The sequence below is a fragment of the Cervus elaphus genome, chromosome 2 (genome assembly GCF_910594005.1).
Source record: "Cervus elaphus chromosome 2, mCerEla1.1, whole genome shotgun sequence".
Lineage (NCBI taxonomy): Eukaryota > Metazoa > Chordata > Mammalia > Artiodactyla > Cervidae > Cervus > Cervus elaphus.
Window position 1 is genome coordinate 163034 of NC_057816.1, and position 22820 is coordinate 185853.

At 53.9% G+C, this 22820-nt stretch overlaps 3 protein-coding genes and 1 pseudogene across 3 annotated transcripts; 1 reads left to right on the forward strand and 3 right to left on the reverse strand.

Annotated features, from left to right (window-relative positions):
* Positions 1 to 342: 342 nt before the first annotated feature.
* On the reverse strand, positions 343 to 9700 carry LOC122677208 (annotated as a pseudogene).
* A 1347-nt stretch (positions 9701 to 11047) lies between these two features.
* LOC122706741 (interferon-induced transmembrane protein 3-like) lies at positions 11048 to 12119 on the forward strand. Its single transcript, XM_043922171.1, has 2 exons — positions 11048 to 11407; positions 11835 to 12119. Exons 1-2 carry the CDS (start codon positions 11159 to 11161, stop codon positions 12024 to 12026), a joined length of 441 nt encoding a protein of 146 aa, XP_043778106.1. The 5' UTR covers positions 11048 to 11158; the 3' UTR covers positions 12027 to 12119.
* A 2610-nt stretch (positions 12120 to 14729) lies between these two features.
* On the reverse strand, positions 14730 to 16516 carry LOC122706748 (interferon-induced transmembrane protein 1-like). Its single transcript, XM_043922181.1, has 2 exons — positions 15666 to 16516; positions 14730 to 15068 (listed from the first exon to the last, which is right to left on the reverse strand). Exons 1-2 carry the CDS (start codon positions 15849 to 15851, stop codon positions 14880 to 14882), a joined length of 375 nt encoding a protein of 124 aa, XP_043778116.1. The 5' UTR covers positions 15852 to 16516; the 3' UTR covers positions 14730 to 14879.
* Positions 16517 to 18824: 2308 nt separating this feature from the next.
* On the reverse strand, positions 18825 to 19902 carry LOC122706752 (interferon-induced transmembrane protein 3-like). The gene is made up of 2 exons (XM_043922195.1): positions 19614 to 19902; positions 18825 to 19167 (listed from the first exon to the last, which is right to left on the reverse strand). Exons 1-2 carry the CDS (start codon positions 19797 to 19799, stop codon positions 18994 to 18996), a joined length of 360 nt encoding a protein of 119 aa, XP_043778130.1. The 5' UTR covers positions 19800 to 19902; the 3' UTR covers positions 18825 to 18993.
* Positions 19903 to 22820: the final 2918 nt, after the last annotated feature.

The following is a 22820-nucleotide window of genomic DNA, read 5'->3' on the forward strand; positions in this document are numbered from 1 at the left end:
GGCACAGGTGGTGGGCCTTGTCCCTGCAGACAAAGCCACCAACACAGTCCTGCAAATCCATCTCTTAAAAAAGTTTTCAAGGGGAAAAAGGCAAAATATCAAAGTTTCAAAAACAGACTACTTCCACACTCTTGGTTCTCTACCCCAGATTGTCCTAAGATAGAGTGTGATGAAGTAAGTTTTCAAAAATCCAGCTTTTGCAAACATATACATATACCTTCCTCATGAGCAGCCTGTTTTGTCGATTAATATAACAGCAAATAATATGCTTGGATTAAAGGTCTAATTTCCACTCTAACGCAGTTTCTCCTGGCAACAAAGCCGTTTGCAGAGATCTGGAAATCACGAGCTTCTTAGGTGGGAAGAGGTGCTGTTCTTGTTCACCTGAAAGTAGCCTTTCAGACTGACTGGTGTTTTATAGTCCCTGTTTCAAGACCTAGTGTGTGCGGTTGATGACCATGGGGTGGGGATGGTGTTGTAGTAATTGGGTGGGTTTGCACAGGGGTCATAGCTGAGCTGGGCCAGCGTGGGAGCCATCTGGCCCATGTCCCTCAACACATCCCCAGGAATGTGGCCAGTCCACTTGGAGAGAGCTTCCAGGTTCACAGGCTTGAGGACCTGGTCTGTGGAGCTCGATCTTGGACTTGGGCTGCAGGGCTTGCGGATGAGTTCATCCTGATACAGGATGCTGTCACTGCAGAGGATGAGCTTGAGGGGGTGCTGGGGTACAGCACCAGCTGCTCGTAGGGCGCGGCAGGCACTTGTCCCTGCCCTCCTCCATGCTCAGGGCATACGTCACCTCGATGGCCTGCTCCACTTGGTGAGGCAGTTGTGGTAGCTGCTAGGGTTGAAGCCAGTGATGGTGACCTTGTGGGTGACCAGGGAGTGCACAGAGGCTGTCCCGCATCACCAACAGAAGCTTGGAGTTGGGGAAGAGGCTGACAGGTTGATGTTGGACTTGAGGGTGAAGCAGTCTTTGTCACAGTGGATGTAGGCTGGCTCCCAGTGCTAGGCGATCACCTCCAGGATGAAGGCCTGCGTGGCGGTGTCCAGCACCTTGCCTGTCATGCCTGCCTCATCCAGCTGTAGCTTCTCTCAGCCTTACTTGGACCAGGCCTGGTGCACAGCCAGCATGCGGGGGATGATGTGGTCTCCTCTCCCCAGTGCATTGGCATGGGCATCCAGCATGGTGCCACCCTGGGCCATGCCCCCCACAAAGATGAGGGGCATGGCCTTGCCCTAGTGGAATTCCATGCAGTTCATGCCCACCATCCCCAAGTCCTCCTGCTCCAACTGCATGGCCTTCCAGAGGCCCCATGGACCCCAGCACCACTGGCACTCCAGCACCTGCTGGCCCAGCTGGACTGCCACCACCACGACCACCCCAAGCCAGCTGCCAGCGGCGCCCTCAGCCACAACAGGCACGTGCTGGGCCTGGGGAGAGGCCACTGATCAGCGACAGGTCACTGCGTGCGAGACTTCCCGCCGCGACAGGTCCCTGCAGCCCCGTGCGTGCGAGACTTCCCGCCGGGGCCAGTGGGGAGGCCAGGAGGTGTTCTCATTTCATGTTTCACATGCAGCTGTCCAGGCTTCTCAGCACCACTTATTGAAGAGGCTGTCTTTTCTCCATTGTATATTTTTGCCCCTTTGTCAAAGATAAGGTGCCCGTTGGTTTGTGGGTTTATCTCTGAGCTTTCTACCCTGTTTCACTGAACTATGTTTCTGTTTTTGTGCCGGTACCATACTGTCTTGATTATAATAACTTTGTAGTATAGTCTGAAGTCAGATTCCTCCAGGAAGGAAGTCCTACAGGAAGGAATCAGCTGGAGGAAGCCTGATTCCTCCAACTCTGTTTTGTTTCCCAAGATTGCTTTGGCTGTTTGGGGTCTTTTGTGTTACTAAACAAATTGTAAAATTTTTGTTCTAGTTCTGTGAAAAATGCCATTGGCAATTTGATAAGGATACACTCATATACACTATACACAAAAAAACAGAAAGAGAAATTAAGGAAACAATTCCATTCACCATAGCAACAACAACAAAATACCTAGGAATAAACCCACCTAAAGAGACAAAAGACCTGTATGCAGAAAACTATAAGACACTGATGAAAGAAATCAAAAATGACATAAACAGATGGAGAGATATATCATGTTCTTGGATCGGAAGAATTAATATTGTGAAAATGACTATATACTTCCCAAAGCAGTCTACAGTTTCGAGAAGCTTTCAGTCTTCCACCTTTAAGTGTGATATGAGCTGTACCTTTCCTGTAGATGTCCTTTATCAAGTTAAAGAAGTGCTTTTTTCTTTTGAAATGCTTCTACAATGAAATGTTGTTGGATTTTTGTCAGATGCTTTGTCTGCAGTAATTGTGATAATCACATAGTGTTTTTTCTTCATTTATTAATACCATGTATTAATTACTTTGACTTTATTAATTGACTTGTATTCTTAAACCATGGTCGCATTTCTGGAATAAATCCCTTTTAGTCATGAAACCCAGCAGGAACCTTCAAGTGCTCTCCCAGGTACAAAGGCCCTTCCAAGTGACCTGATTCTTCTTTGTAGAAAAAGGCTTTAGTCTCCTAGGGACCTCCCCTGAGTCACAAAAGCCTGATTCAAGAATTAATCTAAAAGATATGAATATGTAGTGATAAAAATAGCAGCAGTTGGGCCAGAAAAGCAGGTAACAATTTAAACAGTGAATCAACCATCATCTATCAGTCACAGAATCTTTAGTTCCTCCCCAAAGGACATAGATAACAGTGTCTGTTGCACATCCCTTAGTTGTTTCTTAGATACTAATACTAAACTGGAGAAGGGAATGGCAAACCACATCAGTATTCTTGCCTTGAGAACCCCACAAACAGTACAAAAAGGCAAACAGATAGGACACTGAAAGATGAACTCCCCAGGTCAGTAGGTGCCCAATATGCTACTGGAGATCACTGGAGAAATAACTCCAGAAAGAATGAAGAGACAGAGCCAAAGCAAAAACAATACGCAGTTGTGGATGCGACCGATGATAGAAGCAAGGTCTGGTGCTGTAAAGAGCAATATTGCATAGGAACCTGGAATGTTAGGGCCATGAATCAAGGTAAATTGGAAGTGGTCAAACAAAAGATGGAAAGAGTGACCATAGATATTTTACGATTCAGTGAACTAAAATAGACTGGAATGGGTGAATTTAACTCAGATGACCATTATATCTACTACTGTGGGCAGGAATCCCTTGGAAGAAAGGGAGTAGCTATCATAGTCAACAAGAGTCCGAAATGCAGTACTTGGATGCAATCTCAAAAATGACAGAATGATCTCTGTTCATTTCCGAGGCAAACCATTCAATACCACAGTAATCCAAGTCTATGCCCCACCACTGATGCCATAGAAGCTGAAGTTGAACAGTTCTATGAAGACCTATAAGACATTCTAGAACTAACTCTCAAAAAAGATGTCCATTTCCTTATAGGGGACTGGAATGCAAAAGTAGGAAGTTAAGAGATACCTGGAGTAACAGGCAAATTTGGCCTTGGAGTACAGAATGAAACAGGGCAAAGGCTAACGGAGTTTTGCCAAGGGAACACACTGGTCATAGCAAACACCCTCTTCCAACAACACAAGAGAAGACCCTACACATGGACATGGACACACATGGACATCACCAGATGGTCAACACTGAAATCAGATTGATTATATTCTTTGCAGCCAAAGATGGAGAAGTGCTATACAGTCAGCAAAAACAAGACCAGGAGCTGACTGTGACTCAGATCATGAATTCTTTATTGCAAAATTCAGATTTAACTTGAAGAAAGTAGAAAAAAATACCAGACCATTCAAGTATGACCTAAATCAAATCCCTTACAACACAGCGGAAGTGACAAATAGAGTCAAGGGATTAGATCTGATAGCCAGAGTGCCTGAAGAACTGTGGATGGAGGTTTGTGACATTGTACAGGAGACGGTGATCAAGACCATCCCCAAGAAAAAGAAATGCAAAAAGGCAAAATGGTTGTCTGAGGAGGCCTTACAAAAGGTTGAGAAAAGAAGAGAAGTGAAAGACAAAGGAGAAAAGGAAAGATACTCCCATCTGAATGCAAAGTTCCAAAGAATAGCAAGGAGAGATAAAAAAGCTTTCCTCAGTGATCAATGCAAAGAAATAAAGGAAAATAGAATGAAAAGACTAGAGATCTCTTCAAGAAAATTAGAGATACCAAGGGAACATTGAAATGCTATGGACCTAACAGAAGCAGAAGATATTAAGAAGAGGTGGCAAGAATACACAGAACTATACAGAAAAGATCTTCACAACCCAGATAATCACAATGGTATGATCACTCACCTAGAGCCAGATATCCTGGAGTTCAAAGTCAAGTGGGCCTTAGGAAGCATCACTACAAACAAAGCTAGTGGAGGTGATGGAATTCCAGTTGAGCTATTTCAAATCCTCAGGATGATGCTGTGAAAGTGCTTCACTCAATATGCCAGCAAATTTGGAAAACTCAGCAGTGGCCACAGAACTGGAAGAAGTCAGTTTTCATCCCAATCCCAAAGAAAGGCAATGCTAAACAATGTTCAAACTACTGCACAATTGCACTCATCTCACATGCTAGCAAAATAATGCTCAAAATTCTCCAAACCAGGCTTCAACAGTATGTGAAACATAAACTTTCAGATGTTCAAGCTGGATTTAGAATAGGCAGAGGAACCAGAGATCAAATTGCCAACATCCTTTGGATCATCGCAAAAGCAAGAGAATTCCAGAAAAAAATCTACTGCTTCATTGACTTATGCCAAAGCCTTTGACTGTGTGGATCACAATAAACTGGAAAATTCTTCAAGAGATAGGAATACCAGACCACCTGACCTGCCTCCTGAGAAATCTGTATGCAGGTCAAGAAGCAGCAGTTAGAACTGGACATGGAACAACAGACTGGTTCCAAACTGGGAAAGGAGTATGTCAAGGCTGTATATTGTCACCCTGCTTATTTAACTTATATGCAGAGTACATCATGAGAAATGCCAGACTGGCTGAAGGACAAGCTGGAATCAAAATTGCCTGGAGAAATAATCAATAACCTCAGATACGCAGATAACACCACCCTTATGACAGAAAGCAAAGAAGAAATAAAGAGCCTCTTGATGAAAGTGAAAGAGGAGAGTGAAAAAGTTGGCTTAAAGCTCAACATTCAGAAAACTAAAATCATGGCATCTGGTCCCATCACTTCATAGCAAATAGATGGGGAAACAATGGAAACAGTGAGAGACTTTATTTTTTAGGGCTCCAAAATCACTGCAGATGGGGACTGCAGCCATGAAATTAAAAGATGCTTGCTCCTTGGAAGAAAAGCTATGTTCAACCAAGATAGCATATTAAAAAGCAGAGACATTACTTGGCTAACAAAGGTCCGTCTAGTCAAAGCTATGGTTTTTCCAGTAGTCATGTATGGATGTGAGAGTTGGATTATAAAGAAAGCTGAGCGCCGAAGAACTGATGCTTTTGAACTGTGGTGTTGGGAGACGACTCTTGAGAGTCCCTTGGACTGCAAGGCGATCCAACCAGTCCATCCTAAAGGAAATCAGTCCTGAATATACATTGGAAGGACTGATGCTGAAGATGAATCTCCAATACTTTGTCCATTTGATGCGAAGAACTGACTCACTAGAAAAGACCCTGATATTGGGAAAGATTGAAGGCGGGAGGAGAAGGGAAAAACAGAGGATGAGATGGTTGGATGACATCACTGACTCGATGGACATGAGTTTGAGTAATCTCCAGGAGCTGATTATGGACAGGGAGGCCTGGCGTGCTGCAGACCATGGGGTCACAAAGAGTTGGACATGACTGAGCGACTGAACTGATCTGAAAACTGCCACCAGAGGGAAAAAGCTAACTGCATGATGACCAGACTGTAGCAATGACATAAGCTGCTCCATGTGGCACACTTCCAAAAGCTGGCCTCAAGAAAACAAGAACAACCCAACCCTGGAGCTGAAGATTCACTTCACTCCAAATAAAATGATGCTCACCAGACCCTGCACCACCAACTTCAGGATGCTGGTTAGAGCTGACTGTGCTGCTCTGCATGTAGCTGCTACCTGCAAACCCTTGATGCTTTCCTTTAAAACCGCTTGCCCTGATCAGCAACTCAAAAGTGGTTTGGGGGACACCAGTCTGCCATCTCCCCAGGTTGCCAGCTTCCTGAATAAAGCATCTTTCTTCTCCCACCAACAAAACTTGTCTGTCAAACATTGAGTATGGAGTGATGAGCAGCTGACCTCGAGTTTGGCTCCAGCTCCAGCTGGTAATAGTCATGGTGTATATATAATATGCTGGATTCAGTTTGCTAGAATTTGCCGAGGATTTTTACACCTATACGCATAAGGGATATTGGTCTTTGTTTTTCTTTGTAGTCTGTCTCTCTGACTTTAGTGTCTCAGTGATTCTGGCCTCACAGAATGAGTTAGGAAGTTCTCCTGCTTCTTCAGACTTTGGCAAGAGTCTGAAATGGATTACAGGCTGCTGTCTGCAAGGCTGCCGCACAGCTTAGACGTGCGGGATGGAACCAGGGTGAGTTAAAATGCAGCACAGCATGTACTAAAATTACACTATTTTTTCTTGATTAAACACTCCTCTGATTTCTGCAAGAGTTTCTCTACTTTCAGAGGCTGAAAATGTTCATTCTGATATTTTTTGCAAGTTTTTTCCTGCTTTTGTGGAGAGATGGGCCTCAAGAATTCCCCACTCCACTATTTTTCTGTGTAGTTTTTCACAACTGGCACATGTTCCTGGTGTTTGAGAGGCCAGCCCCAGATGTGGGTAGGAGTTGGCTGCAGCTCTGGGACACGCTGCATCATAAGTGTATGAACTTCATGGTGCCTCTGGTGTCAAAGATTGAGCAGATAAGTTTTGCATGAATAAGTGAAAATAGATGCCAGCTAAAAAGTACAAAAACAAACCCTGGTGGCTCAGAGGGTAAAGAATCTGCTTGCAATGCAGGAGACCTGGGTTCGATCTCTGGGTCAGGAAGACTCCCCTGGAGAAGGGAATGACTACCTACTCCAGTTCTTGCCTGGGAAATTCCATGGGCAGTGGAGCCTGGAGGGCTACAGTCCATGGGGTCACAAAAAGTTGGACACAACTGAGTTACTTAGCCCACAAAGTGAATATAAAGAACAACAAAATGACAAAAGTAATGACAGATGACAAAATGGCAGAGTGTTGTTAACTATGAATTCACACGGGGGCCTGACCCAAGTCTAGCTCTCAGTGTGGCCACTGGGCAATGGGTGGCCCACCCCAGCAGTCACCCCCCGACCTGGAGGTGTGATAGACACGGAAGAAGGTGGTGCTGGACTGCCCTCATATGGGGTCAGTGGCTTCTGGGCAAGAGCCTCAGCCACGGCACTGGCTGAGAGGGTGCCTGGAATTGGCCCAGCAGGGAGGAAAACCTAACCCAGCACCCCATCCTGGGAGAGAAGCGGACACAGACCACCTCAGGGCCTGGGGGTGCAGGGCGGCCACCCCCACCACGCTTCCATTTCACTCCCCAGTCTGCCCAAGACCCAGATGGGTCAAACAGGCAGGTGTCCGTTAGGCAGGTAACAAGGTTTATAGTTTCTAGGGTACTTTTATGGCCCAAGAAAAACTTATGAAACTAATGAATATTGGAATTCAATAAATATGAACTATACAGCGTACTCTGTAGGTCAAGAATTGAAAGCACAGGAAAACTTGCAGGCATAGAATGTCACCTGTCACATCAGTAAACAAGGATTTGTGGACAAGCCCTTGGCTCCTCCAGCCGCCCCTCTGAGGGGACTCTGAACAGGAAAGCCCAGGACCCTGGACCCAGAGAGCTGAGGTGCAGCCAAAGGAATGATTCTGATGAGCCCAGACACTTGCATCTTCCCATTCATAGACCAGTACTAAACCATTACTTACGATGTCTGCTTTTTCGTTAAGTAACAGTAATCTTTTGATGTTCTGACTACTTGGCTTTTGTTGCAAAACAAAATATGTCCTGGCTCTTCCCTTATCCTCAGAGAGGCTGCCTCCCAGGCTTAAGTCCTCAGTTTCGTCTGCCAAATAAAACATAATTCTCAACATTTAGTTTGTGCGTTTTTTTCCCAGTCAGCACCAGCCAAGACAGGTTTATTCAGGAATAGCAGAGGAAATGCAACTCAGGGTATGCGAACCATGGTGGAACGTGTGAAGACCCAGAGAACCAGGAGGGAGAACTCGCTACTCTAGGGAGAAGGGGGAGCTGGGAGGGGCCGTGATAATCAGAGTCCATTGTAGGAGCCAGGGGTCCAAAGTAACGAGGTTTCTGGGAGCTGGGCCTCTGAGGTCTCTGGCTGGGCTGTTGGCGGGGTGGGGGCGGCAGATAGAAACCTGCTTCCTCCTGCTGGATGGGAAGCGGAGAGGCCTTCCTGTTGGAGGTATAGAGGGACATGTCTTCCTGTTTGGGATGACCAATGATGCACTAAGGGTGAGAGAGCTTAGCCTATATGCCTGTCCAACTCCAACTTGGACTCAGATTCCTTAATTAATTCCATGCCCCATTCCTTGCTTCAAAGCAATCCAACCCTGAGATGGAAAAACAAGATCTGTAAGATAACTGAAGGGCAATCCATGTAAATCGGGCTATTTGTCAGCTTTGGGACATCCATAATTTGAGGTAGCCTTGGTTGATTGATGCTGACGCCTCTATTCTGACTTGAGGGTCCGCAGACGCTGCAGCTCACGAGCGCCCTCAGTGCCCCTCACGAGGGGATGTTTGGCAGCGGTGTCTGTGCTGGGGCGTGTCTTAGGTGGGTGACAGCTGGAGGGTAAAGGGCAGTGTGCTCTTGCTGTTTTTACATTCTGTTTTCTCTTCATGAGGGATCAGAGGCCTCTTCCTGGTCATCTAGCCTCCATAACACCTTAACCAGAAACTTCCAGGAGGCACACGTGGTTCCAGGTTTGCCTGGAGAGTTTTTCCCCTGGGTCAATGAAAACATGATCAGAAGCCTGTGCACAACCCGAGGAGAGCTGGGGGCTTTCACGACCGCATACTGTATTGGCCGAAAGGTTGGTTCTGGTTTTCTTGTGACATTCTGTAACGATAGTACCCACTGGAGGGGAGCAAAATTTACTATCCCAAAATGTTTCTCTTTGGCGTAAGGATTAATTTAGGCTGATTATTTATTTAAAAAAAAAAAAAGAAAACAAACAGAAGATATGGGAAGTTTTTATTGTTGCCTCCCCATAACAGCCTAAAATACTTTGGATAAAAGGTTTGTTGGAGATCAGAGTCCAGTCTGTGTCCCAGTGTCCCTCCCTGGCCCAGCAAACATTTGTTTCCCAAACATTTGCTTTTCTATTTCCAGGTCAATTGCCCCCTTCAAGTCATGAAACCCTACCCCAGCATCTTCCCTTGTCTTTAGTTGAAGATGGTATTTAAGGTGAGGGTCTTGGCCATTTCAATGGTGATTCAGTTCTCCTGGGTCTCTCCCATGTACACATGTTACTAAACTTTTGTGTGATTTTGTCCTAACAGTCTTATGACAATTCTTAGACCAGCCAAGAGAACCTAGAAGAGGAGAGGAGTACTTCCTCACACCAGCAACAATTCCAGCCAATGAGAGTCCTTGCAACTCAGACCACAGAAACCATCACCACCCTACTCACCACGATTCTCCGATGGACTTTTTTCATAGCCGCCCCTGCAACTGCCTCCTTTTCTCTGTTAAGTAACATCTTCCCCTTTGTTTCCTGAATGTGTTTACAGTTTTTGCTATGACTTTCTTGTCCTGAATTGCAGCTATCTGTTATTCCTGTGTGTAAATCTATTTGCTGGTAAAATAACTGGCTCTTTTCAAGAAGTCTGAAGAGAGCAGAGGCCTGGCCACAGAGCCGACCCGCCCTGTCCCTGAGCAGGGGGCACAGTCCCACGCCCAGAGCCATCGTGCCAGCACGCCCGCTCCCCTGGAGCCACCCCAGGTCCCATGAGAAATGAGGAGGGCATGGGAGGCAGGAAGGCCGGGCTGCACGGACACACAGGCCCAGGGCTCCCAGGGGCTGCCAGATGCCTGGCAGGCGTCCTGCTTCCGCACAGCCCGCCCGGGTCCTGCTCCTCCAGCCCGTGGGGGACCGCGGGAGGCTCCTTCGGGGCAGGCCACACAAGCTGCTGGGTGCTGCCCTGCACCCGGGAAGGACTCAAACCCCGCCTGGAGCGGGGACTCAGGACTGGGGCGCCAGTGCCCCTCGGGGGTGGGGGGGCGGCGGTGGGGACGGGGCTCCTCTGGGCCTGGGGGTGAGGCTGAGTGGGGCCTGGCAGGGGCCCCAAGTGGGGATAAGGGCGCTGCAGCAGGCTTGGGCCTGAGACCCCCAGGCTGGGGAAGGGTCCCCAGACCACATCCCTAATTAGGGAAGGGGGCGTGGCTAACACAGGGCCTCTGACTTGGGTGTTAAGGGAAGTAGAATTCATAACCCCAAATAAGCCTCTTTGGTACACTGATTATTTTAACTGGTTATTTTTAATTCTGAGGCTGTGTAGAAGTCAACCTACGAGAGACATTTAATGTACAAGGCAAACCTCCCTGTAAGGGTTCCCCTATTGTACTGGGGCCAGGGGGCGACCACATTTCCTGGAAACTTTCATGGATGGAGGCTGCAAGGACTGACCTCTGCAGTAAGCCACCCTTATTTCTGTGCTTTTCGGGGTAACCTCCCCAAGGAGACCTCTCCTGCCCTACACAACCTCTCATCTTGAGCTCAGATGGCATTTAGGTGCTGGCTTCAGCATTTCGAGAAGTTGCTCAACTTTTTTGTGTCCCTCCCATAGACAGGAGGTATACTTGTTGGTAAATTGTTATTTTTCTCCTGTTAAACTGTCTTTTTATTATGACAGAGGGGAGTTCAAGCCAGGAACCTGGGAGGGTGGAAGGAAACCTCCAGCCCCTTCCAGCCTCTGGGGAAGGAGCCTCCCTCCCACTGACCCCAGTGTAACCTGACACTCAGTGGTTCTTCCCACCTCCTAGGACCAGCCCATTTCCAATTACGAAATGAAACCGGCCCAGGAAAAGGAAACTTAGGAGAAATTGAAACTCCTGGGTAAAGGAGGGCCACCCGAGCGTGTGCTGGCATCAGGACCGCAGTTGCTCCGTCCCCGCCATGAACCGCACATCCCAGCCCTTCTTCACTGGGGCCCACGGGGCGGTGCCCCCAGCCTACGAGGTGCTGAAGGAGGAGCACGAGGTGGCCGTGCTGGGGGCGCCCCAGAGCCAGGCGCCCGTGACGACCACGGTGATCAACATCCGCAGCGAGACCGCCGTGCCCGACCACATCGTGTGGTCTCTGTTCAACACCATCTTCATGAACTGCTGCTGCCTGGGCTTCGTGGCATTCGCCTACTCTGTGAAGGTGGGGGGGGCACCTGGGGGCGTCTCCAAGGAAGTGTCTGGGAGCCTGGAGAGGGCCCTGCCCAGATGCCATGTTCTGTGTGTGTGTGTGTGTGTAAACATGTGCAGGTCATGATGAGGCTGCAGGGGGTGCGTGGGGATGACCAGGGTCAGCCTTTTGTCCCCTGGTGGGTGAGTGGCCGGTAAAGGGGCCTGAGAGGAAGGATGAGTGAGCCCCGGGCCTCCTGGAGAGGCCGACTACCTGTGGGAAAGCAGCTGGAGACCCCAGGAGGGTAGGAGGGCTCACCAGCTGCTGTGGTGCTCAGACTCCAGGGGACGCGCAGGCGTGGGTCCCCGCTGGGAAGAACGGGCACTGGGGGACCAGCAGGGGAGGGCCTGAGTCACAGGCCCGGCGGTCACCTGGACCCTCACCACCTCTCCCCCTGCAGTCTAGGGACCGGAAGATGATCGGCGACATCATTGGGGCCCAGAGCTACGCCTCCACCGCCAAGTGCCTGAACATCTGCGCCCTGGTCCTGGGCCTCCTTCTGATTATCATCCTCATCATCATTGTGTCCACCGGCTCCCTGATGATTCTTCAAGCACTCTCGGAGCTCATACAGAACCATGGAGGCCACTAGTCCCTGCCCACAGCCCGAGGCAGTCACCCCTTTTTCCTGCAGCTTATACAGGCATCTGTCCACCATGAAATAAAAGGAAGCATTTGTACGTGAGGGCACTGTGTTTTGACCTGGGGAGGGGGCAATTGAGAGTCCCAGCCTGGACGTGAGCCCGAGCCCACCTCCTCCCACCCCGCACTGTCCCACGTGCTCTGCTGCTCTAGGCAGGGCCCGGCCTCTCTGGGGCCTTGGGCTGGGTCTGTCGTAACTGGTCAGGGGGTTGGGGTGTGGGTTCCTCAAGGGAAGGGCCACGCTGGGCACAGAACACCCTCGGCTCTGTCGACAAAACAGAGAACAAAACCGACAGAAAATACAAACAAAACCCTCAGAAGCCAGCAGAAAAAAAAAAGATTGGCGCGTTAGGATTTGGAGTTGGAGAAATGCAGATTCGGGTGGCAAGTCAACTGTGCTCCAGGAAAGTCCAGATGGCGGGGTCACAACACAGCGAGGATGGTCCAGAGCAGTCTCGGGAGGTCCCACAAAGGGGGCGGCGCTAGCAGGCCAGGGTCCCGGCCGGCAGCTGGCTGGTGGCTAAACAGTTTCCAGGGAGCGAAGAGCAGGAGTTCGGGGGGTCCGAGGGCGGTCAGGCCAGGACGCTGGTCAGTTCCGGCTCCCAGCTCCCTCTCACACCCTGTGGCACGTCCCTCTCGTCACTGTCCTTCACGGGGCCCCGCAGGCTCCTCCTGCCCGCAAGGCGACAGGAGCACAGCGTCCACCACTGCAGAGAGAGCCCCGTGCTGCTCAGATGGAGGAGTGGCCCCTGCCCTGCCCTGCCCTCGACCTCAGCCCCATCCCTGCTTCTGCCATGGCCTCCAGACGCGGGGGCGCTCGAGGGGCAGGGCAGACCCGCCCACCGCCAGCTGGGCTGGGGTGTGTAGAGGGGCAGCAGAGCCACCCCCTCGTCCCCTGATTCCACAGGCCGGTCCTCTCCCCCCAAATCTGTCCCTACCCCAGCCCCCTGACTTGGAGAGGCTGCGGGGAGGCTGGGATCCCAGGGTGGGCCAGGAGGGAGGCCCTCTCCCTGTGGGTCTGACACCCATGAGCAGGGAGGGGCAGCACCAAGGAAGCCCTGGAGGAGGGACGGCTGGCAGGCACGCCCCCAGGGTCGGGGAGGACTGCCTCTGAGGTGGGGAGGAGCCAGCAGCCCGCAATGCCCTGGAGTCGGCAGGGACGCTGCCCAGCGGCGCAGACCCTGCCAGGTGGGCTGCGGAGGCAGAATCTTCCCACACCAGCAGTGACAGGAAGAGAGCCAGGGGCGAGGCCGGGGCACCTCTGCCCACCCCCACCCGGGACTCATCTGCCCTGCTCTGCCCTCCCCCAGCTGGGACCAAACCTGGCATCTTAACGAGCCCTGTCTTCTGAATTCCTCCGAGGCCCAGTCCAGGCAAAGCAGAGGCAGAGTCTTCTCCCCACGGGCTACTTGGAAAAGGGACCAGTGGCGCCTCCTGGCCGCGCTGCCGGCCCCCCCATCACCCTGGCCCAGGGCTCCAACCTTCCTGCTCTGTCCTGCCGCTCCCCCAACTCTTCCAGCCCCGTCCACGCACTGCTGACAGAGGACACGCGACCGTCCACTGGGAACCAGGCCAGGCTGTGGCTCCAAGGACCACAGCTGCTCACGGCCCAGCAGTCAGCACCCAGGACCGTCGAGGGAAGGTCCCTCAGTTTCCCCTGCCTGATGCCTCGGGCCTCCTGTGAATTCTCAGAAGGTCCAGAACATGGGGCTTTGCGGCCTGCACCAAGGGGTCTCCCGCCTAGCAGGACCCTCACCCCAAATCGGTGAGGCTCAGGCGGGTTACACTCAGTGCCACCACCCCTCATGACTGCTGCCTGCCTGACAGAGGATGTGGGGACCCCTAGTCGGCCTGCCGGGGTTGGGGGTTCAGAGGTTGGGGTCAGGGTCACACGTCTGTCCCCCCGTCCCTGCCTGGGTGACAGTTCTTCCTGGACTCCGAGGCAGTCTGCCAGCCTCTCCTCCTGCAGGACTCAGCATCCCTGAGGTTGAGCCCCTGTGCTCACGCGTGGGACCCAAGAGAGAGTGGGCAACCTCATCTGAGTCACCGTCCTCCAGGGAGGATCCAGACCAGCCTGGCTCCCAGGTAGGGCCCAGTGGGGGTTGGGCGACCATCCCCTCTGGGTGCCAGGAGGAGGGAAGCCCACCCTGAAGAGCTGCTGACTTCAGCGAGAGCTGGACAGGACTGGCCCTGCACTCCCTGAGTGAGCCCAGAAGAGCCTGGGTCCCCAGAGGGCGTGTGGAGCGGGGTCACTCCCCAGCAGCAGCCTGTGGCTGCCTGGACTCCTTCAGCCTCTCTGGGGTGACACCCAGGACACCCCGTGCAGGGCACAGTGGCTCCGCAGGTGGGGTGCGGCCCCCCACCCGCTCCCCTGGGGAGCGGTGTCCGGGTGTTTGTCCCCGCACTGGGCTAGGAGGGGCCCCATCTCCCTGTCTGCATCCCAGGCTCACAACAGTGTCTGCGAGACCCTTCCACCCAGCAGGGCCCGCCGGGTTTGAGGGCAGGAAGGGGTCTTTCCTCTGGGGGTTCCTGTTGACCCGGGTGGGGTCACCAGCTCTGCTCTGGCCCTCTCCGTCAGCCTGCAGCTGACCGCTCTGGGCTCCCCAGAGGCCGCCGGGGTCACAGCTCCCTCCGCAGGAGACATCACAGCAGCTTCACAGACAAGGGCACTTTATTGATTCAATGGTTGACAATCTGGGTCTATAAACTGCTGCATTTGTGTTAGGGGAGGGTCGGGCCCGTGCCTCAGGTGCAAAACCATCCAAGGACAGTGGAGGCCCTGGACTGCCTCCATGGACAGCGGCTAGTATCCTCTATTTTTCATCATCTCCAAACTCATCTGGTAGGCTCCCCGGTAGACAAAAACGAGAAGAACGATCGATCCAATGGTCAGAAAGATGCCCAGGACCAGGGCCCAGATGTTCAGGCACTTGGCGGTGGAGGCGTAGCTCTGGGCCCCAGTGATGTCACCGACCATCTTCCGGTCCCTAGACTGGAGGAGGAGAGGTGGTGAGGGTCCAGGTGAGCGCTGGGCCTGTGACTCAGGCCCTCCCCTGCTGGCCCCAATCACCCCGATGGGTCCTCACACTCCCGTTCCCTGGAGTCTGAGCAGGACAGTGGCCGGTGAGATCCTCCCCTCTTGGCACCTTTGTCTGCGTCCTCACACAGAGTCAGCCTCCCCAGGAGCCCCAGGGCTCACCCTCCCTTCCTCTCAGGGCCCTTCACCGGCCACTCACCCCCCAGGGGTCAGTGTCCTTTCAGCACCTCTCTTGTTTCTGGACCAGACTCGAGTTCTGAAGCTGAGTATGAAGGATGTGCCTTCCCTGATGAGGCTGGGAAGGAGGCCGTCTTGGGGAGCGAGAGACACAGACTCCCACCTCCACCCCATGTGCACCCAGGCAACCTCACCATGAGTCTCACTGGGAATGATCCCCCAAGCCACACTCACACACACACACCACACACACACGCAAAGAACATGCACATAGACCTTTACACACAGAGGCTCCCCAGTGCATGCGCCATCCGGGCAGGGTCCCCTCCAGGCTCCCAGACACTTCCTTGGAGACGCCCCCAGGTGCCCACCCACCTTCACAGAGTAGGCGAATGCCACGAAGCCCAGGCAGCACCAGTTCATGAAGATGGTGTTGAACAGGGACCACACGATGTGGTCGGGAACAGAGGTCTCGCTGCGGATATTAATCACCGTGGTCGTCATGGGCGCCTGGCTCTGGGGCACCCCCAGCACGGCCACCTCGTGCTCCTCCTTGATCATCTCTGGCTTAGAGGGAACCTAGTGCTGATGCAGATGAGCAGGATTGAGATGTATGTTTCCTGAGGCAGAGCTGGCGCAGATGTGGTCTGGATACCGGCAGGAGCACCAGGGGCTGGGGGCCGGGCCTGCTCAGTAGTTTCGTTTCCTGAATGTTTTTCTGGGGCCAGTCCTGGGAGGTGGGAGGAACCACTGAGAATCAAATTACACCAAGGGCAGAGGAAGTGAGCTGGTGGAGGGGGCTTCACGCCAGGCCCCAGCCAACTGGCTTCCCATATCACGCTGTGTTGAGGCTCTGGGACTCTTCCCCAGCCTGGGGGTCTCAGGCCCAAGCCTGCTGCAGTGCCCACTGTCCCCACTTGGGGCCCCTGCCAGGCCCCACTCAGCCTCACCCCCAGGCCCAGAGGAGCCCCGCCCCCACCGCCAGCCCCCCCAGCGGCACAGGCCTCCCCTCTGAGGGGCACTGGCCCCCCAGTCCTGAGTCCCCGCTCCAGGCAGGGTTTGAGTCCTTCCCAGGTGCAGGGCAGCACCCAGCAGCCCGTGTGGCCTGCCCCAAAGGAGCCTCCCGCGGTCCCCCACGGGCTGGAGGAGCGGGACCTGGGCGGGCTGTGCGGAGGCAGGATGCCTGCCGGGCATCTGGCAGCCCCTGGGAGCCCTGGGCCTGCGTGTCTGTGCAGCCTGGCCTTCCTGCCTCCCCCGCCCCCCTCATTTCTCATGGGACCTGGGGTGGCTCCAGGGGAGCGGGCGTGCCGGCAGGACGGCTCTGGGCGTAGGGCTGTGCCCCCTGCCCAGGGACAGGGCGGGTCGGCTCTGTGGCCAGGCCTCCACTCTCTTCAGACCACAGGGCCACTCCTGTGATCTCCTGTCTCTGTCCTCACCTGTGTGTGAGGCTGTGGGTGGTGATGTCCAGGCCTGGACCATCCTGTTAGGAGCAAGGCCATCCCACTAGTTGGGTCCCGTTGGGTCAAGGCTCCCAGGCCAGCCTCCGGGTGCCCCGGGCCAGGCTGACAGTCTGCCATAAGAGCTGCACCTGGACTCCCGGGCTTGGTCCACTGCGTCTAGAGTCTCCTCCAGGTCCATCTGGGTTCTTGGGCAGACTGGAGAGCGAAAGGGAAGTGTCGTGGGGATGGCACCCCTGCACCCCCGGGCCCTGAGGTGGTCGACGTCCGCTCCTCTCCCAGGACGGGATGTTGGTTTGGGTCTCCTCCCTGCAGGGGTGGGCGCTGGGGAGCCGCTCCAGAGTCCCCCCGCAGCCACCCCGTGTCCGAGGCTCTTACCCAGGAGCCACTGAGCACACAAGAGGACTGGGAGCACCACCTGCTCCCGCTCCTGTCCTCCCAGGGCTGGGTGCCCACAGGGGCCAGCCCCACTCCGAGAGTGACTAGGGCCCGGATCCCCTGATTCCTTGGCCCACATGCCCCTTGGGAAAGGGCACCTGGTGATGTTCAGCTTTGAGATACTGACCTGGGCCCCAAGCCCACTTCCTGAGATGTTGGGAATCCCAAGTCCTGGACTCTGTTACCCAGGACCCACCTATTCCCCACCCTCTCCCCACCACAGGACAGCCTGGGGGATGTGCCCGCAAGCTCCCCTGCCCAGGGCCCGGCTCTCAGTCAACCATGGGATCAGGTCTGAAGACCAGTTCACAACAGAGGCCGTGGGGTCACGAGGTGGTGAGATTTTGCCCCCAGTCCTCATCTGCTATCCTGCCTCCAGGGCTGGTGGGTGCCGGCTATCTGTCCTCTATTGTGCCCTGAAGGACACACCTGTGAATGTCTCCAGAACTCTCTGCTGTGGGTCCTGGGGAGGTCACAGCTCTGCCACCCCATCACTGGTCTGCTCACTGGCCCACATCCCCAGCACAGTCCTGGGGCAGGGCAGGCGGCTGCCCCAGCCTCCGCCCCGGCTCAGGCATTTGGTGGGCTTTCCAGTTTGCGCACTCTGTCCTGGGGGTCAGGGTAGAAGGCAGGAACACAGTGCAGATGCCCAGTCACCCAAGGGGCTCCAGGAAATGTGGGAACGTGCGGCCCAGTGGGAGGGGCCGTGGCAGAGCGGGACGAAGAGTTCCATGTGACTGGGAGCCTGCACTTCCTGAGCTCTGACAACCTGCCCTCTGCAGCCCACAGCCCGGGGTCAGGTCGTGCATGAGTCCCCCTCCATGATGGCGGTCCGGACTGGCCTCCAGCTGCTTCCTGCCTCCAGAGTCCTTCCCAGACCCAGAGAAGCAGGTGGTCCAGCCCCGCCTCCAGGACACACACCCTCCCTGGAGCTGCCCCCTTCTGCTCACCCCCCGGGGGCCCCCACGACCTGCCCAGGGACCTCTACCCCCAGCCACTTCTGAGGGGTGGGGGATGTAGGGTGAAGTGAGAGTGATGATCGGGGATCACAGGGGGGATGGACATCAGTTGGGGTGGTGCTTCCACCACCACAGCCCGGCTCGTTGTGAGCGTGTCTGCCCTGGGTTGCCCAGTGCCCGCACCTCCAGGGCCCTGAGAGGATGGGGAGGGGCTGCCTCCCTCGTTAGGGGCTGACCTTTCCAGGGTTTAGCCAGGGCCAGATTGTGTGGTGCCGAGGTGGCTGCTCCTCACTCTAGCTGCCCTCAGGCCACTGCTCCCCCATCACCCTCCGGAGGAGCCCGCACAGGGCCTGGTGGCTGGAGAAGGCAGCAGCAGGCTGGACCTTCCTGGCAGCTGGGAGGGAGACGGGGCCCCCAGACATGAAAAGCAGTCCCTCCCTAGAGAGCCTGGGCTGCCGCAGTCACCCTAACCCAGCGCTCCCTGCCAACTGACTGTCTGATCCTGAGGGTCAAGGGTGTTCCAGACACAGAGTGCCCTTGGATCAGGGTCAGGCCTTGGGAAAGGAGGGACCCCTATCCTGGGACCCTGCTCCAGGGTTGCTCCCATCTGGAAGCCATAAACCAGCAAAACCAGAGCAGCACAGCGAGGTGGGGGAGGGTGCTGAGCCGCAGAGGCAGGCTGGGGAGTGTCAGTGCACTTTATTGAATTCACTAGCCTTCAGCTGGGTGGGGGGGCCGGGGGGCGCGGTCTGGGGGCAGGGCCACCGCGCTGTGGAGCCTGCTGTGGACCGTTCAGGACTTGGTGTTGGCCATAAGCAGCTACCGCCAGCCTCTTTGCTGTGTTAAATCCTAAAATGTAGAAAAATGTAGCCTGAAACTCGGCACTGATCTAGTGGCAAAAACAATGATAAATATGATGATCAGAAGGAGGCCCAGGACCAGGGAGCAGATGTTCAGGCACTTGGCGGTGGAGGCGTAGCTCTGGGCCCCAGTGATGTCGCCGACCATCTTCCGGTCCCTAGACTGGAGGGGGAGAGGTGGTGAGGGTCCAGGTGACCGCCGGGCCTGTGACTCAGGCCCTCCCCTGCTGACCCCCCAGTGCCCGTTCACCCCAGCAGTGAGTCTCCCCTGCCCGTTCACCAGAGTCTGAACAGGCCAGTGCCCATGGGCCCACCTCCCCTCCCGGGGCTTCCATCTGCGTCCCCGCAGACTGTCAGCCTCTCCAGGAGCCCCAGGCTCACCCTCCCTTCCTCTCAGGCCCCTTCACTGGCCCCTTATCCCACCAGGGGATAAAAGGTTGACCCTGGTCACTCCCATGAGCCTCCTGCAGCCTCATCGTGACCTGCACATTGGTATACCTACACACAGGACAATACACACAGGAGCTCCCCAGCCCACGCGCCGTCTGGGCAGGGCCCCCTCCAGGCCCACACACACTTTCTTGGAGACGCCCCCAGGTGCCCACCCACCTTCACGGAGTAGGCGAATGCCACGAAGCCCAGGCAGCAGATGTTCATGAACAGCGTGTTGAACAGGGACCAGACGATGTGGTCACGTCTGGGGCTCTCCGTCTGGATGTCAATCACTGCATTCTTCACGGGAGCTGAGCCTGGGGGTGCCCCCATCACAGCCACCTCCTGCTCCCCTGAGAACATGTCTTAGGGTGGAGGCTGCGGGTGTGGACACCGGTGAGGAGGACTGAGAGCTGGAGTCACGAGGCTGAGCTCCGACCAGCTTTGGAGTGAACCGGATGCTGGAGGGTGGTCCTTCATGGGGCCCAAACTTTACCTCATGTCAGTTCTGCTTTCTCAGAAGCTTCAATTTCCTGTTGTTTTGTAAATGCATGAATTGGCTGGGCACTGGGAAGGTGGACAAATCACGGAAAGTTACACACAGGCAGGGTGGGATGGTCACCATCCAAGAGCTGGCTTTCTGCCCCAGGCACACAAGTCAGGACCTATTTAGAATGTGGTCCCAAGACCTTCCCCAGCCAGGGGGTCTCAGGCCCAAGCCTGTTGCAGCGCCCACTGTCCCCACTCAGAGCCCCTGCCAGGCCCCACTCAGCCTCACCCCCAGGCCCAGAGGAGCCCCACCCCCACCGCCAGCCCCCAGCGGCACAGCCTCCCCTCTGAGGAGCACTGGCCCCCCAGTCCTGAGTCCCTGCTCCAGGCGGGGTTTGGGTCCTTCCTGGTTGCAAGTCAGCACACAGCAGCCCATGTGGCCTGACCCAAAGGAGCCCCCCGCAGTCCCCCAAGGGTTGGATTCAGTTCAGTCCAGTTCAGTCGCTCAGTCGTGTCTGACTTTTTGTGACCCCATGGACTGCAGCACCCCAGGCCTCCCTGTCCATCACCAACTCCTGGAACTTACTCAAACTCAGGTCCATCGAGTCGGTGATGCCATCCAACCATCTCATCCTCTGTTGTCCCCTTCTCCTCCTGCCCTCAATCTTTCCCAACATCAGAGTCTTTTCAAATGAGTCAGTTCTTCCCATCAGGTGGCCAAAGTATTAGAGCTTCAGCTTCAGCATCAGCCCTTCCAATGAATGTTCAGGACTGATTTCCTTTAGGATGGACTGGTTGGATCTCCTTGCAGTCCAAGGGACTCTCAAGAGTCCTCTCCAACTCTATACTTCAAAAGCACTAGTTTTTCAGTGCTTGGCTTTCTTTATAGTCCAACTCTCACATCCATACATGACTACTAGAAAAACCATAGCTTTGACCAGACGGACCTTTGCTGGTAAAGTAATGTCTCTGCTTTTTAATATGCTGTCTAGGTTGGTCATAACTTTTCTTCCAAGGAACAAGCATCTTTTAGTTTCATGGCTGCAGTCACCATCTGCAGTGATTTTGGAGCCAAAAAAAATAAAGTCTGTCACCGTTTCCATTGTTTCCCCATCTATTTGTCATGAAGTGACGGGACCAGATGCCATGATCTTAGTTTTCTGAGCATTGAGCTTTGAGCCAACTTTTTTCACTCTCCTCTTCCACTTTATTCAAGAGGCTCTTTAGCTCTTCTTTGCTTTCTGCCATAAGAGTGGTATCATCTGCATATCTGAGGTTATTGCTATTTCTCCTGGCAATCTTGATTCCAGTTTGTGCTTCATCCAGCCTGCCATTTTGCATGATGTACTCTGCATATAAGTTAAATAAGCAGGGTGACAATATACAGCCTTGACATACTCCTTTCCCAATTTGGAACCAGTCTGTTGTTCCGTGTCCAGTTTTAACTGTTGCTTCTTGACCTGCATACAGATTTCTCAGGACGCAGGTCAGGAGGTTTGGTATTCCCATCTCTTGAAGAATTTTCCACAGTTTATTGTGATCCACACACTCAAAGGCTTTGGCGTAGTCAATAAAGCAGAAGTAGATGTTTTTCTGGAACTCTCTTGCTTTTTCTATGATCCAGTGGATGTTGGCAATTTGACCTCTGGTTCCTCTGCCTTTTCTAAATCCAACTTGAACATCTGAAGTTCTTGGTTTTGTACTGTTGCAGCCTGGCTTGGAGAATTTTGAGCATTACTTTGCTAGTGTGTAAGATAAGGGCAATTGTGCAGTAGTTTGAACATTTTTGGCATTGCCTTTCTTTGGGACTGAAATGAAAACTGACCTTTTCCAGTCCTGTGGCCACTGCTGAGTGTTCCAAATTTGCTGGCATATTGAGTGCAGCACTTTCACAGCATCATCTTTGAGGATTTGAAATAGCTCAACTGGAATTCCATCACCTCCACTAGCTTTGTCTGTAATGATGCTTCCTAAGGCCCACTTGACTTCACATTCCAGGATGTTTGGCTCAAGGTGAGTGATCACACCATCCTGGTTATCAGATTAACACAGTATAAAACCAGATTTCTGAACATGTCTAAGGTGTATAAAGATAGCTCCTCCTCTTGTGAAACCCAGCCTCTGAAATTTCATGAATTAGTATTCTAAGGAAAAGCAAGTCTCTACAGGGCCTCTTACTGGCCAAAACAGAGCAGCCAAAAAATAGAGCTTTGCCTCACAGAGAAATCAGAAGCACGAAACATCAGCCTCGGCCACAGGCACTCTGACACACTGTCCTTTAGGAACTACCCTCTCCTGGAGGTATGAGGTCCAGCCCCTCAGGCTGCTACAGGCAAGAAGTACCTTTTCTCTCTTTCTTTTTAATAGTTATTTATTCATTTCCCTGCATGGGGTCTTACTTGGGGCAGGCCCACTCAGTAGTTACCTGGAGTGGGTTTAGCTGCCCCTGAGGCATGTGGGGTCCTAAGTCCCCAAGCAAGGATTGAACCTGCCTCCCCTGCACATGAAGGCGATTCTTCACCACTGGACCACCAGGGATGTCCCCAAGAAGTACCTTTTCACGTCGCAGTTGCCACACGGCCAGAGCAGCCCTGAAGCCAGGGCTCAGGGCCCAGCTGCCCCGGGACTACAGAGACGCGGCAGCCAGAGTGAGCTCTGGTTTTGTGGAGGCTCTGTTTGCCTCCCACGCTCGTGGCAGTGCACAGGCCCGGAGCTGCTGGAGGTGCCTCCTGTCTCCTCTGCAAGCCCTCTGCCCACGTGCCTCCCCCCGCCCCCACCCTTCCAAGTCCCACAGCACCCGGGACACGGGTGTAGGTGTGGGTCACTCACGAGCACCACACAGACTCCCCACATCCCTGTGGCCCTCAGGAAGCCCACGGTGGGCCCTCACCCGGG

Excerpts from the sequence above, each read along its gene's own strand:
- LOC122706741 (XM_043922171.1), top strand. The coding sequence starts at position 11,159 with ATGAACCGCACATCCCAGCCCTTCTTCACTGGGGCCCACGGGGCGGTG. Across the intron at positions 11,408-11,834 it reads CATTCGCCTACTCTGTGAAG|TCTAGGGACCGGAAGATGAT; the intron begins GTGGGGGGGGCA and ends CTCCCCCTGCAG.
- LOC122706748 (XM_043922181.1), bottom strand. The coding sequence starts at position 15,851 with ATGATCAAGGAGGAGCACGAGGTGGCCGTGCTGGGGGTGCCCCAGAGC. Across the intron at positions 15,069-15,665 it reads CATTCGCCTACTCTGTGAAG|TCTAGGGACCGGAAGATGGT; the intron begins GTGGGTGGGCAC and ends CTCCTCCTCCAG.
- LOC122706752 (XM_043922195.1), bottom strand. The coding sequence starts at position 19,799 with ATGTTCTCAGGGGAGCAGGAGGTGGCTGTGATGGGGGCACCCCCAGGC. Across the intron at positions 19,168-19,613 it reads CATTCGCCTACTCCGTGAAG|TCTAGGGACCGGAAGATGGT; the intron begins GTGGGTGGGCAC and ends CTCCCCCTCCAG.